This window comes from Camelus ferus, chromosome 29 (genome assembly GCF_009834535.1).
Source record: "Camelus ferus isolate YT-003-E chromosome 29, BCGSAC_Cfer_1.0, whole genome shotgun sequence".
NCBI lineage: Eukaryota > Metazoa > Chordata > Mammalia > Artiodactyla > Camelidae > Camelus > Camelus ferus.
In genome coordinates, this window is record NC_045724.1 from 12704656 (window position 1) to 12720559 (window position 15904).

General features: G+C 45.6%; 1 protein-coding gene across 1 annotated transcript; it reads left to right on the forward strand.

Moving 5' to 3' along the window:
• The first annotated feature begins 4252 nt into the window (after positions 1 to 4252).
• Positions 4253 to 7215, forward strand: MSC (musculin). Its single transcript, XM_014560220.2, has 2 exons — positions 4253 to 5129; positions 6035 to 7215. The coding sequence occupies exons 1-2, from the start codon at positions 4620 to 4622 to the stop codon at positions 6119 to 6121; spliced, it is 597 nt and encodes a 198-aa protein (XP_014415706.2). The 5' UTR covers positions 4253 to 4619; the 3' UTR covers positions 6122 to 7215.
• Positions 7216 to 15904: the final 8689 nt, after the last annotated feature.

Consider the following 15904-nt stretch of genomic DNA (forward strand, 5'->3'; position numbering starts at 1 on the left):
CTGGGCCCTGGAGCCCTGGCTGGTATCTGCAGGGCGGTCCGTCCTGCCTGGGGAACGTAGCCCAGCGCCTCTTTGGTAGTTTTCTCGGTTCCGCGGGCTGCAGAAATCCAAACCAACCAGAAGCGTTTCTCAGCCTGTTCTGGGGTTGCACAGATTCGAGTAGCTGGGTACACGTGAAATGGTGCAGGCAGAGGACAGGGTTAGTAAGAGGAAACGTGTTGCCATGTGTGCTTCCCGCATTATGGTGCTTTTTCCCAGGAGAATGTGCCTTCTGAGTGGGCGGAAGTTGGTCTCACCAACACCTGCCCGAGGCAAGGAGTAGACACCCAATGCACATTTGCAGCGTTTATCCCTGAATTATCCAATAGAAATAAATAATGTGAGTCACATCTGTAATTCTAAATTTCTAGGAATTTTATAAAAATAAAAAGAAATGGTAAAATTATCTCTAATAATATGCCTCCTTTAACCCAGTATATCCAAAGTATTATCCTTGTCTTATTTTTTTAAATCAATGAGATATTTTACACTCTTCTCATATTGTCTTCAATATCTGATGTGTATTTTACAATACTGTATACAACTAGCCACATGCCAAGTGCTCAATTTCCTCATATGGCTGGTGGCTTCCATGGTGGCCAGTGCTGATCTAGACTGTTTTTTTAGATCAAGGTATGGTCAGTTTCTTCGGCCAACTGGACAACCCAGAACATCAGGAGGCTCTGGGGACACCACTAGGAAAGTCATGTGGGGAGGACTGTATCCATTCAAATGCATTCCCACCAACAACCATTTCTTAAACCTACTTACTACAAGCTTTGACTTGTGTTCACAGAGTATAGACACAGCCCCCCCCCCCAAAAAATTCTGAAGGTACTTGACTTGCTCAGTGTCAGACGTCCTTACCTAGTACGTACTTCTGGTGGGCGAGTGGCATTAAATGGCTTTTTTCTATAGTCTCTGATTATTGTCCACCTCATTCTCCCTTTTTAGAAAGCCAAAGTCTGCATTTTTTAATATTTTAGTAAATTATGCACCTTTTCTGTGTTACACGTAGCATGCTGCTTCTCCACACTCTCATTTAATCCTGTCAGTAACTCTGATGTAGGCATTTCATCCCAGTTTTCAGATAGGGAAAATGAACCTTGGAGAAGTGCTATGACTTTCATGGTGAGAAAACTTGGAGAAAGATAGATTCTAATGTAGTTCCATCCATTTTCCCTCAGTAAAGTCTCTTATGAGATCTATGGAAAACGTTGGGCTATGGGACCTTGCACTTCAGACCCTAGAAACCTGCAGTCAAAGCAAATGAAACATCTGGTGCCCTCTGAAGCCCAGAACAAGGCCTGATATACAAACTCTGGGTCAGTTCTGGGCCCTGACACTTAGTAAATGTGTGATGTTGAGAAGGCAATTCATAGTAATAAAAATAACTAGCATTTATTGATTTTCTCCCATGCATCGGGCTGTGGCCCAGGCAATTGGTTATATACTTCCCTTCCTCACAACAAAATAGATACTTCATATTGTAGATTAGTAATCTGAGCCTCAGGAAAAGTAAATTGCCAAAGGTCATACAGCTAATAAGCAGAACAGCCAGAATTATTAATGTATTAATTATAATTAAATGTATTAATGTCTGATAAGATAACTTTAACCCCACTTCCCATTGCATACTTAAAAAGAATATCTTAATTTCAAAATCATCAATATATACCATAAGCAACTGTGTATTCATGTTTCACATCTAAAAGGTTGTAAAGCATGAGCAGGTAGGAATTGGTTTCAATGTGCTTTTTTTAAAATACAAAAGTAAAAGTTTTATTATTCACCTGCAATGTGTGGTAACTAGGCCAAACAATTAAAACAACTGGGTTTTCAAAAGAATTCTACTTGCGTTATTCAGCTCATGAGGTTTTTGGAGTCACTGAGAGAGAAGGAAAAGTAAAAGCATTTTGAAAGTGTGAAGTGGTGACAAAAGTCAGATTTCATTACAAACATGTTAAAAGCAAACTTCAGTTACATACAAACAGGAAATATATATGAAGATACATTTCTTAACTTCATTAGGAGTCTGCAACAAGAAAAAAAAGAGTGAAAGGATGGAAATATAACTAGAAGAAATGGAAGGAAGGGGAAATGAAAAAAAGATAAAATAGAGAAAATAGGTGTCTTTCTTTAAAGAGATCAGAGGGAGGACGGGAAGAAGGGAGAGAAGGGAAGGGAGGGAGGGGGGAAGGGAGAAAGAAGAGAACAGCAAAAAAAAAAAAAGAAGAAGAAGAAGGGAAAGCAAAGGAAAGAGCTATGGGGGGAAAAAAAGAACGAATCCTTGGGGTCAGGCAGTTGCTTCAAGAAAAAGAAACTGGCCATGACCTGCCTCGCGTTGAGGCTGGGTACAGTTTTTGCGACTGTTTAGAGAAAATCTAGCGCTCTCTCTGCCATTAATCTTTTCTAAAGAAAGACTTTGTTCTGCACCTGTATAAACAATCCAGATTTTCAAAACCTATATGCCTGCCTCTAATGTGTGAGACTCTGTACTTATACTGATAGCTTCAAGTCATCAATAGGTGATGCAGAAAGCTGCCTGAGATCTCCCCTTTACATCTTTTTACTCCCCCTTCTCTTTTTACTTTTCTCCTTCGCCTGTCCCACTAGAGTCAAGTTCAAGCTCAGGCATCCCAGGAAGGATTTCTCTGCTCTGTCAAGTACTCCCTGGGTGTTCCCAGCCCAGAGAGAACCAAGAGCAAGGGATCTTTTCACTTAACTGCTCCCAAAGGAACCTCTCCCCCAGTTCCCCTCCTGCCTCACCACCACGACCACCAACCCCACACCCAACAAAATGACAAAATATACGGGGAGAAAAATCTCTGCAAAAGGGGGCGAACTGGAGGGGTTTGGCGAAACATCCCCACGGGAGACGAAGGTGGAATGATGCCTGAGTGATGAAGTCAGCCCGGGCCAGCCACCTGTTGCTGCACTTCAGGCAGGGAGCCGGGAGCATTTGTTCTGCTGGAGGAGGTGGTGGAGGGAGGCTGGCCCGGTGGCTTCTGCCCAATCCGCCCCGGGCTGCCTGCACATCTGTCTCCTTAAGCTTCACTCAGCTTGGGAAACTGTGGGCTCTTAGGAAAAGGACAGGTAAATACCTAATTTGCACTTGAAGATTCAATTTTCTCAGTGTAAAACGGAGTAACTAACCAAACCCCGACTTCATAGAGTTTTATTTTGTTGTTTTACTTTTGTGTGTTTTAGTTACTCAGTGGGCAGTCGCGTGGCGCCTGGAGCAGTGCCTGGCACACACAGCAGGCATTCAATATAGCTGGCCATTGGTGTCCTCTTCCAAAATGAAGTACACATCCCTAGGCCACGTTTTGCAAACGCCCCTCGAGTTAGAAAATGATGAGACCGCAGTTGTGTTTTGTCTCCTTTGAGGGGCGGAGCATACTTCTGGGTGCTGTTTTGTCTTTTTTGTTTTGTTTTGTTTTTACTTTGGATGATTGTGCTGCCTTAGCATCCAGGAGTGCTCTCTTCAACACACCATCTAAAATAGTCCATTCCCTAGACTATAACCTGAAGAGCTGGGGTAGGCTCCTCTGTCTTACGCACTGTGGTATTAAAAACAAAATTGACGCAAGGAACTCTCAAGACAGCAGAAAACAGCAGATACAGCATCCTGTGCTGTGTGGCCAGGAGGGGTGTAGCGACTGGAATACCGAAGGGCCAGGGATTCTACACATGGATTTTGACTCCATATCCTATTTACCACCCTGTTGATTTGGGGTCCTTAAAATCTACGTCTGAGGCTTAGCTCCGAGTTCTGCAAAGCGGAGATAATAACATTTAAATCACAGATGTTTGAAAATAAAGGAACCAATGTAGATGAAAGTTGTGTAAATCATTTATTGACGTTAAAGGAAAAGAGGGCAGGAAAATGAGAGGTAACTTGCAGATAGTTCGGTGTTGTTTGCTTGTTTAGCTTTTACTCTTTCGTCGGGCCAGGCTTGGATTGGCAGTCATACATTATGAGTGATGAACTTGGAAAATACAGTTCTGATGGAAAAAACTTGGGACAGAAGCAAAGGTCGCAATCCTAGGGTTTCCAAGTGTCCGGCAATCTTAGCCATCGCTAAGATGAATGGGGAGGGAAGTGGGTGGGAACGAAGGTCCCTCCTCCACTCACTTTACTCACACTTATCTCGCAGTGACCCGTCGGTGTGGCCCAGGGGCCCAAATCTCTGCTCAGCAGAGACTTCCCCTTCCCCGCCCCACCAGCAGATCCTCTGCACTCAGAAAATCGGTCCCCACCCTTTCCACGCCCCCGCCCCACCTCTTGCCCCACTTTCCAACCCCCTGTTCTTTGCCCGGGGTGGTTTGCTCCGAGCAGTATGGATAAATAGACCTGTCAAAAGGCGCAGCGCGCGGTTGTGAGCGCTGAGCCTGGGCCAGGGCGCTGACTTCTCGGCCGCGCTCTCACGGGGCAGCGGCGGGGCTCCGCGCTTCCCGGCCGCGGTATCTAGAGCTCAAGGGAGTTCAGCCTGTCCCCCCGCCTCCGCAAGCGAGCGGAAGGCGGAGACCGCGAGGCTGGCCTGGAGGAGGAAGGCGGGGACGTGGGGGACACAGCGATGTCCACCGGCTCGGTGAGCGACCCCGAGGAGATGGAGCTGCGGGGTCTGCAGCGGGGGTACCCGGTCCCCGCCTCCAAGAGGCCGCCCCTCCGCGGCGCCGATCGCAGCTACATCTCGCCCAGTGACAACTCTTCTGCGGAGGAGGAAGACCCCGACGGCGAGGAGGAGCGCTGTGCCCTGGGAGCGGCCCGCGGCGCGGGAGGCTGCAAGAGGAAGCGGCCCCGGGTGGCGGGGGGCGGCGGCGGCAAGAAGCCCCTCCCGCCCAAGGGCTCGGCCGCCGAGTGCAAGCAGTCGCAGAGGAACGCGGCCAACGCCCGCGAGCGCGCCCGGATGCGCGTGCTGAGCAAAGCCTTCTCCCGACTCAAAACCAGCCTGCCCTGGGTGCCCCCCGACACCAAGCTTTCCAAGCTGGACACGCTCCGGCTGGCTTCCAGTTACATCGCGCACCTGCGGCAGCTGCTGCAGGAGGACCGCTACGAGAACAGCTACGTGCACCCGGTGAACCTGGTAGGGGCGCTGCGCGCGAGGCCCGGGGCGAGCGGCCCAGAGATGCCCAGCGCGCTCCCGGGCACCGGGCAGAGTCTAGTGGACGGGAGGAACCCTGAAGGGGGATGGCGGGTGGAGTCCGGACTGGGTGGTGAGGAGACCAGTTTAGTTTCTCCCAAATCATAGGAGATGCCAGCGGTTTTCCTGGAGGAGAACCATCCACCCTTCTGGGTTTGCATCATTCTGACCATTGTACTTGGTGCTTTGCCCAGTGACAGCTATTGGTTAAAATCCTACTTCCGGGGTGAATCTAGGTTCCATCTGAGTCCGTTACCCCGTTGCAGATTGCATGGCAAATCGCCCTTCCCTAACTGTTTCCAGCTGAGTGTGACAGGTTTGAATCAACGAGCTCTACTTTCTGAAAGGAAGGAGCAAAGGCCGAGCTCTTTTTTAAAAGACTTTGGATTTTTCAGTTCTTGAAGAACAGCAGAGGTTTCCCCAAACGGGATTTGTCTGGAAAGTCCCTCTCCGACTTGCCAACACTCTGGGCTTGAGAAAGATCATATCCTAGTTCCTACTTGGAGCGAATGGCTGAGTGTGTGTGTGTGTGTGTGTGTGTGTGTGTGTGTGTGTGTGTGTGTGTGTGTGTGTTAAGGAGAAGAAAATTAAGCGGCAAAATCCCTAATTCATGCAAGTTTCACCGAATCATCGTGAGGGCAGCATGGACGGACACCTCACGTCTCACGTTATCAAACTCCAGTAAAATTAAAGTCTTAGTTTAGAGAGAAAACAGGCAGATTCCCAGAATATTGACAAATTCAGATCTACTCAAAGACAGGGATATTCCAGGGTTCATTTTGGAGAGCGGTTTCGGTTTGAAACGGTTGTTTCTCCCACAGTATCTAATGCTCTTTTTGATTTTACAGACTTGGCCTTTTGTGGTCTCGGGACGACCCGACTCTGACACCAAAGAAGTTGCCGCAGCTAACAGATTATGTGGGACCACCGCTTAGAAGGAGCGCCAACTCGACAGGATTATTGGTTAAGCGCCTGTGTTTGGGGGCCAAGGAGAGAAGCGAGACCGCGTGAGAAACCCCAGAAATGGGAAGTTCCATTGGATTCTCCTAGACTCCCCCACCCCGGAACTGTGAACTCAACAGGTGGCGGGCATTGGGGGCAGAGCCTGAGGGTCGGAGGCGCAGCTGTCATCACAGGGCGCGGATCGCTAGGCTGCCACGCGTCCGGGCGACGACACTTTACGCACGGACACAGATCCAACCTTGGCTTTTAGCAGTGTAGACTAACCCCGGCGCTGCAGTCTGAGCCCAGGCCAGCCGCCCAAGCGTTAGTTTGCAAGCTAAGCCAGATACACATCTGCGGTGGCACGACTCTGCACAGGCCAGGCCCTCACGGTTAGGCAGTGGTTAGAACGCGCTCTCCATGGTCGGCTTTAAAAACAGAGGTCTTCACTTAAGACCTACATCGGGGTACGCTCTTCAGTTGCAAAGAGAGGAGTGTGGCACACCTGGCCCAGGTTTGTACCCTACAGGTCAGCTCCCTCTGCGGGACGGACTGTGCCCTCTCGGTGCGGGGAGATGGGGAGGCGCGCTTTCAGAGGCCAAACCCCGCTGGGTTTTCCCGGGAGCTTCTCAGCAGTTCGGCCTCCGGTATGGCGAAGCCCTTCACTCTCCGCAGGCTCCCGTCTCTTCCTAACCGGGCTCCAGTCTACCCTCCTCCCCTTCTAGGCTCGAACCTCCCAGAGGCCTCCCACCACCAACCTAGCTGGGCCTCCTTCGGGGCCTCTCTCTACTCCCTCCTCCCACACCTACTTGCAGCCCACTCACCCCACGTCCCCTGCAACTCCTGACTGTCCCCGCCTGGCCTCCCATCTCCAAGCTCAGGTGGCCTCCTCCTCCTCCAACACTGCCTCCCGGCGCCGCCCACGTTTTCCTCCGTGGCAGGACCTCGGGCTGGACCGCGGAGGCTGTTCGGTACCTAGTGACCTGCTCAAGGGGACCGCGTCGCTGCCCCAGGCTGCACTACCATAATTAGCAGATGTAAATAAATTTATTTTTTTATGAATAATAAAACGCGTTGTGAAAACCGAGTGCCCTTGGGGCATCAGAGTGTGGTCTTTGTTGCTCTTGAGCGAGCTTGGCCTGGGAATTCACTTAAAGGTGCCCTCTTGTCTCTAGGCAGGGATTGGGTCGCGTCAGCAGAAGGGCGCATTTCCAAAGGTAACTCTCATTAATTTCTATGGTTCTGATTCTTCTTCTCAAGGCAAGGGCTACTGGAAGGCAAACCCTGGAGGCTTGTTAGGCCCTAAGAGTCTTTTGGGGTCAGGGTCAGGTTGAAAGGTATACACTCTTCAAAGGCATATAGATGCACTTCTTTCTTCCTTACACACACACACACACACACACACACACGTACATATATTGGACACTTTCATCAACCTATTAAGCACACCCCCTTGCCTACGATTGGGTAGTTCAAGCCCACACACCCGGAGTGGGGGATGGGTCTCCGGTCCAACTGACAGAATAAAACCGTAATACAAGGTGCCAATTTGCATTTCAGTAGCGCTTTTCTTTTTTTCAAATAATTCTTATATAGAGCTTTTGACGTAACCACCTTATTTTCCTTGTTATTTTCTTCCATTTCCACTGCAGTTTTCGCAGGAAGTAATGACTTGGGAAGCCCATGACATGGTGTTTTAAATGCAGGTCTTTTTTTTTTTTTTTAAAGGAGCATTTTCTTTGTAGAACATTTAGAAAATGTAGAAAAGTGTGAAGGGGAAAAACTACCTAAACAACTGTCCAATTTGAGGTGTGTCTGTTATTTTATAAAATTGAAAGGCAGTTTTCTTGACCAGAGAGAGAAAATACAGCTGGAGTTTAGGAGGTGAGAGGGAGGTGAGGAACGTGATTTCCTGTTTTGAATTAAACCAAACCAAAACTCTGGAGAACTGCTTTCTGGCACCATTTTCTTGGGCTTTTGTTCATGCTCAGTGGGGATCCAGCCCACAGGTCCAGTCTTCAGGGTAGGAGTCTGGGGGTCTAGTTACTTGGTTTCTGTGGCATCTGGCTCTCTGGTAAAAGAAAACCGGGGAGTAAGTAGTGACAGGAAACCTTACCATGGAGGTTAAAGGCACTTTGGCTGGTCGTAAGTTCTGGGTGCCTAGATGAAGGGTGTCGGCTGAAGCCAGCTCTTAGTCAAGGTCTTTTCCAAAGCTTCCAGCCAAGGAGGTCCTTTTCATGGAAAGGAGGCATCATAGTTTAGGCATCTTTTGAAGGTGAACCTTATGTCTGAAGACCCCTACTTGAAATCCAAGCTCTGCCACCCCACAGACTAGGGACCCCTCTCAACCTCAGTTTCCTCATCTACAAAATGGAATAATAACAGTGCCAGCCTCAGGAGACTGTCATCAGGAATAAATGTGATAACAATATTTCAGCAACTCTTCTAAGGCAGTGAGCAGTGCCCTAACTGCTGACTGACTACTATGAGAAAAGGGAGGGGAGGCTTTGGCAGAGAAGGACACTTTAAACAGGTGGGACATCTCAGGAATCCAGTCTTTAAGACAGGGTCCTGTTTTGAGATGCCTGGATGAAAACAGTGAGAGTAGTGCCCCACCAGAGCAGAAACAGAAAAGAAGAGAAAAGAGAAAAGGAAGGAAAAGAAAAGGAAAGAAAAGAAAAGAAAAGCTATATTTGTAGCAAATACAGATAAGAAAAAGCATTTGAATAAACAAGGAAATATTAGGGCACATTTTCATAAACCAAAGAAAATATTTTAAATATGTGTTACTATTACAATACTATTATATTCTTTCAGGACACTTCAAGGGCAAACTCACAGATTTTCTGCCCCTTATTCTGCCTCCCACACCCATTCAGATGGTACTGTTTGCTGACTCACAGACCCACAGTGTTGTACTCTGCAAATTCATTTTTTATTGCACTTGATAATCCGACAATTTACAAAGAATAAACAACATTTTCTCAAGAATGTTTTACTTCGTGGTTTCCGTAAAAAATCCAATGTCAAGAATTGTTATTTTACAAAAAGAGAAGAAACAGAGAGGCCAATTTCTAGTAAGTCCCAATGATTCAGTATAAATTGCTCAAGCTTCTGGGCAAGGGATGCTGTTGGGAGAAGCCTGAAGCAGCTTAAATCGGTCCTTCCTTGATCAACCGCAACTACTGACTATTCTGACTACCGTGTGCTCAAAGTGGTAGAAAAGCACCCCCAGACTTTCCTTTCTTCTATTTTGGCTTCATCATTTTCCTTTAGGGATTTGGGTTGGAGAAACAGCAGTTGGGGCTGGGGAAATGAGGGAATTAAAAAGAAAGAGAAGTAAGATTGTCTTTAGGGTTATTTCCATTTGATTCTACAACTCTGAGAGAAAAGTTGAGGGAAAAAAATTTTAAGAAATATAATGTAAAAGTACTGAATGACAAATCAAATGAGTAAATTGAAAAATATTCTTTAGGGGGCTTTTTGAGGGGCCAAAGCATTATTATTAGTGAGACTGACTCAACCAAAGAGAACAAAAATCCCCTTTCACAGGCTCTTCCTAAGATGAATATTTTAAAAGAAATGTTTTCAGCCCTGTAATTCTGAAACACTTCGGCATTGCTCTTGGTTGTGGATGGAGAATTGACCGGGGGCGTGTTCTTCTGCAATGAGCTTCCAGTTACAACTTCATGTTCTGATGGCTCCTTCAACAGACAGTGACAATGACCATTACAATTTACAGATGAGATTTTTTCCCCCAGTAATAAATGCTTCATAAATCAAAAGTAAATAAGAAAGACATCCCCGCTCCATAAAAAGAACTATGTGGAACATACCCTATTTTAATAGGTAATAGGTAGATGGTTTGCCTAATACTTTCAAAATAAAATGAAATGACCAAGAAAGTGTCTGGGAGGGCAAAAAAGTAGGTAAGTTCATAATTGACTTCTCACTGCCAAGCATCTGACTTCTGGGAGAATTCACTAAGAGGTACAGATTGGCTCCCCTTGTACTGGGCACCTGGCTACTCTCTTCCTACTGAGCACTTCAGCTTATCCACCTGAGGGTGGGCAGTGGGCTTGCGTCTTTGCACTCACCACCTACCATTCAGCGCCTTTTCTATGCTGTTTTGCCTCTTGTATTATTTTTTCTTCTCTCTCTCAGAACAGTGAAAAAAATGGTCCAGAGAAATCCCTGGAATCCATGACTCTAAGACAGTTTAGGAAGTAGCTGGAACCTGAAATCTACATCTAATTGTGTAAACGTAATTAGCACGAGAGTACTAGTGCCTTGAATGATCTCAGCCCTTGTGGTTCTCCTCTCACCATGATAGGTTATGGATCAGCTTTGAGATCCTTCACTGCTTGTGGTAAAGAGACTTGTGGAGCAGTTAAAGGCAGGAGCTGTCAGCTGGATGGAAATATGGTATTCGTATTGACTATTACTCTTATCAATAGAAATGGGGAGGAGTAGGGAGTAAAGAGCAAGAGGTTTTTATCTTTCACTTTTCTTTGTTAAAAAGTTTATATATTATTTTTAGAGTTTTTAAAAACTCATATTTTTTAAAAGGATTGCAAGCTGCCGTGTCAGATGTAGCTGGTTCCAGTCTAGCCCTGCCATCCACAGCCCTACACCCTTACCCATTTTCCCTCTTCTCTGTGAGGTGCGACTGATACATCCTACATCACAGACTGTATTGAAAATGGATTAAATGAGATAATTCTTTTAAGCACCTGAGCAATATTCTATAAACATTAATTTTTTTTTAAAAAGTTGAAGACTTGACTTCTTTCCTTCCTCTAATGATAGTTCTGCTGTCCCTTAATCCTCATCTGCACATTTGTCCTGCCATTCCCCACCATCACATTTATCGCCTTGCTCTTTTATGCCACATCTAGTTGTCCTATATTGTTGTCATGAAGGAGAAATTTTCATTTGGTTTTCTCTTTAAAAATGAAGATCATAAATAACACTTAACATCAAAAATTATACATAGGATACAAAACAAATCCATTTAGGAATGCAAGATGGACCAGTGGATTTTGATGTAACAGAATCCAAAAAGTTCATTGATATGATTTCAGATTTCACATTGTAGCCAACTTTTCAGAAACCATACTTGTGCAGTCTAGGTGTAGAATCAAAGAATATCACAATTACCTAAAACTGGCCATTAAAACACTTCTTTCCTTTACAATTGCAACTTGGTGTGAGGCTGAATTTTCTTCCTATACATCAATCAAAATAACATATCACAACAGATTGATGTGGAAAGAAGAAATGAGAAGGCTCTCTTCTATGAAGTCAGATATTAAAGAGGTCTGCATAAATGCAAAACGTTGCCACTTTTCCCACTAAAATATTTTGGAAAACATAGTTACTTTCGTTGAAAATATGTTATTTACTTTCACATGTAATTAGTTCATTATTATTTTTAAATAAATTAACAGAAGTTTCCTCTCAGCTTTGACTTCCTATCCAGTAAATATCAACAGATACAAGCCACATAAACAAAAGTTTTTCAATGTCTTTAAGATTTTTTTCAAATGTAAAAATATCAGAGGCAAAAATGTTTGAGAACCACTGACCTAGATAATTCCTAAGGCCCTTTTCATTGATAAAATTCACATTTTCTTGATTTTTGTGGTGATCTCAGCAGGACAGGAGCCTGTAGATCACGTCCAGGTTGGATACAGGAGCAAACATTACATCCAAAAGATTCTCTGGAGAGGTTAAGATGACAACTTAGACGGGCAGGCCTTCTCCAGGCAACATGGCTCTGGTCTAGGCAGAAAAATCAGCAGGACCAAAGTGTGTACTGCTTCCACACAGGCTGCTTCTCAGAAAGATCTCGGTACCATTTCCTACTCTTTCTGTCTCATACCCATCTCTCCTGTCCCTATAGGCTCTTAATTTTGAGCGTTTGTAGCCTCAGGACTGGACCTGGTTTTCAGATGAAAGAGAAAGTGATGTTCCAAATTCATGACGGTAAAATCCAATTTCTTTTGCCCCTATGTTAATATTCCCTGAGGGCTATGTTAGAATCATCTCATTATATAGCACTAATGTAAGAAATTTACTTAAGGAAATGGGGGAATCATTTGCACTGTTCCTCAGTTAAGAGTTTTCACGTGTAGGTTTGCCAAGTAGGGGAAAATATATTGATTCATGACAATGTTGATTAACTTCTACAGGGCACATCACTGAAGTAACTGAAGGCCTTGACATGCAGAATGTGAGTAGAAGAGAAACAAAAACAACAGCAAAAATGCACAGAGTCCTCAAATTCTTTGGAAGCTAGCATCTTCAAATGCAAAGAAAGGATCCCATAAACTCAAAAGTTCAGTAACATGAGGTCCAGGGGACTTGGATGATCCTTGAAGAAACTGTTCTGAGAGCCAGGAATTAGGAGGGAGTATCCTCTTGCAGAAGTAATAGCAGAAACTCCTCAGGCTGAACCCAATTAAGGAGCATCAAAGTGGCCAAGGGCAGTGCTGGAAGGGGCGGAAGCCAAGGCCTCAGGAGCCTGAGGGGAGCAGGCGGGTGAACCCAATGTACACAGAGAAAAGGAGGGAGCGGTGAGGGGAGGAAAGACCACAGTTCTAACACTGTCTCAGACCTCCACATCACCAGGCTTAGGCTGGATGCTATGTACTAAACAGAACATCTTCAGCGCTTCTGACCAGGCACTGTACCACTCGCTGTTTACATGCACACAACGGTCTGGCAATCCCTAACTTTTATGTGCTTTCATGACAGGTTTCCCTCAAACAGTGTTGATGGAGTAGATCAAGCTATCCACCTCCTCTGTCTGACACCATTTCTTTGGATGCTTGGGCTGGGATGGGGTTGGCTGGACTAGACGATGGGGAACTTAACCATCAAAGATGGTTTCTGGTGAACCGGGCCTCCCATTGCCCACACGCTTGTGGAGGGCTGGTCCAGGGACCTGCTCTAACCAATAGAAGGTGGCAGCAGTGACTCTGACAGTTCCCAGCCTAAGCCTTAAGGACTAAACACTTCTCCATGCACTTATTTGGGATCCTTGAGCCTCTGTGTGAGAATTCCAACCATGTTTCTGAAGGGACTGCATGGAGAGGCCACAGGAGAGAGACCCTAAGAACTGAGGAGCCCAGCTGACAGTGAGGACTGAGGCCCCACATGGATGATCCCAGCAGAGCCAACAGTGGAGGTGTCTTAAGGAAAGTGAAGAAGCTCTGGAGGACAGATGGCAGAGGTAAGCCATCCCCACCAGGCCCTGTCCTAATTCTTGACCTGCAAAATTGTGAGACATAATCATAATACAGTTGCTGTTTCAAGCTACTGAATTGGGGGTAGTTTCTGAACTCAGCAATAGATAAGCAAAACATATTGTCAAGTCAATTTCCACCTCTGCCATTTATTCAAGAAACACTTACTGATCATCTGCTATGAGCCAGGACAGTGCTGGATGGAATGAAATGAATGACAGCGTTGCCTGGCCTCAAAGAGCTGCCAAGGAACAAAGAAAGGGATGAATGGACGGATCGTTGAAGTACGGTGTGCCGAGTGCCATGAGGGAAGGTGATGCTCTGCGAGGAAGGGCACAACACCCAGCCTTGGATCATCATGGAAGGTTTCCCACAGAGCCAACAGGTGAGGCCAGTCTGGACAAAGCAGGAGAAAGGCTTCCAACTCTAGTCTGATGACAAGGGTAACGTCCAGTATGGCAGTGAAGAACACAGACTCTTACTAGTGACTTAACATCACTGAACCTCAGCTTTCTCTCTTGTAAAATTAAGATAGAATAGAACCTACCTGATGGGGTTGTTCATGAAGGTTCAAACCAGCAGTGAATGTCACACACTTAGCACAGGGCCTGGCATCATAGGTGGTCAACAAATGTGAGTCTGTTAGTTTCAGCGTCAGTGACACCTGCACACTGAGATGACCGTTTGAGAAAAGTCATTTTCTCCGCATGGAGGAGAAATTGCTAGGAATCTCTCTGACTATTCAGAGTCCCTGATTTTTCCTTAAATCTGAAAATTCTCAGCCTTTAACTGTGATTCTGTTTCAGCTCTCCTCTAAAGGGATTGGCCTCTTCCAAATTTTGAAATCTCCAAGGTATTGATCTGCACGACAAGCAACACACCTAGATCACTTTGGGGTGTGAGGATAGATTGTTAAAATATATGTGCATGGTTAGGACAGCTGGATAGAAAAATGTGAACATTGATCATACGGCCATTATAACATACCGGGGTTAAAAACAGCACCAACCATCTGTGCTGATACAGATGCACCCACAGTATGCACCCCTGCCTTTCAGCTCCCCTCCGATCTGGTACAGAACCTCTGCTCTGGAGGGAAATTTAAGACCCTCTGACCCAAACTGTCCTGGACTAGAATTCACAGACTCTGAGTTTCCCGTTGGCACTCGGCCCACTCGATCTGAAGGACACCAGCAGATAAGGATTTGGCACCACGACAGCTATTTTCTGCAGCTGCTTTCGAAGAGCACTGGCCAAGCACTGGGGAGGCTGCCTAGGGTGACAAGTGGGGTGATGTGAGAAACTGACTAGTTGGGTGGCCCCGGGCAACCACTCCCTTTTCCAACTTTGCTTTCTCATCGAAAATGAGGGGCCTGGGCTGGTTGAAGCCTCCAGCCTCTCTCAGTTCTAAAGTGCCCCCTTTGTTGTGGGTCTTCTGAATGCCGTCGGTGATGCCTTCCTGCAGTTTGTTGGTACATCACAAACAGGGAGGCTGAAACCCTGAGCAGAAGGACAAAGTCCACCATAAACGTTCTAGATGAGTTCAAACCCCGCAGGCATCTTTTGACTTGTCTGTTCTATGGAAGAACTGTGCTATTTCTGCGTGATTTTATTGTCAATTGTAAACTTCACTACAGACTCTTCATTTCTATGATAAATGCTCAGTCTTACAAAGGTACTAAAGTCTTCTTCTGTGTGATACAGAAATCGAAAAATAGTAAGTTTTGATGTTTAAAGCTATTTCTTTCTGAAGGCAGATTTTCATTAGTATTAGAAAATATGATAAGACAAGGAGATTTGTCAGGCCTTTGAACAAGTGTTCTATGATGATATTTGATTTGCCCCAGATTCAGAATTATAGTGGAAAAACATCAGATCCAAATAAAAGAAACTTCAGAAAAAAAAAGGCAAACAAAAAAAAAAAAAGGCTTTCTTTAATATGCCTAGAAGCCTAGGAAATGTTGACATCTGTTCTCTGGTTCTGAGAATCGAGTGAGCCTTTCCTTCTTTAGGTAGGTTCTTTCCCCACTGCTACTTTTGTAGTTTTCACCTGTGTGATTTTTCAAAATTTTGGTTGGTGCTTTAACAGCACACTTTGTAAGTTTGTTTCACGTCTCAAGATGTGATTCACCGGAGCCTGGGCTCTTAGAATGCTCACTGGCATGCAGTTTGCAGGATGGATTGAAGGAGGTCCCATCTGGACAGGCCAGGCAAGAGAGACCGAGCCCTGAGGCTGAGAGTGGTGGTGGGGACACAGGGGTGAAGCTGAAAGACATTTTACAGCTAGAATTGAATTGACTGGATTGTAGACTGGATGTGGGTGATGAAAGACAGGAAGAAATTAATGATGACTACAAGGTTTCTGACTTGGGCCAGACAGTGTACATACAGTATGTCATGAGTCATCATTTATCACTAAAGTTTAAAAGGGCAAGTTTGAAAGAGTACAGAATTTAGAAACCCTACCATTCATTCAGGAACTCTACCGTGCATGGGCCTAACAAGATTCTTATCAAATTTGGTTTT

Coding starts and splice junctions, on each gene's coding strand:
- MSC (XM_014560220.2), top strand. CDS start 4,620: ATGTCCACCGGCTCGGTGAGCGACCCCGAGGAGATGGAGCTGCGGGGT. Junction 5,130..6,034: donor ACGTGCACCCGGTGAACCTG/GTAGGGGCGCTG, acceptor TTGATTTTACAG/ACTTGGCCTTTTGTGGTCTC.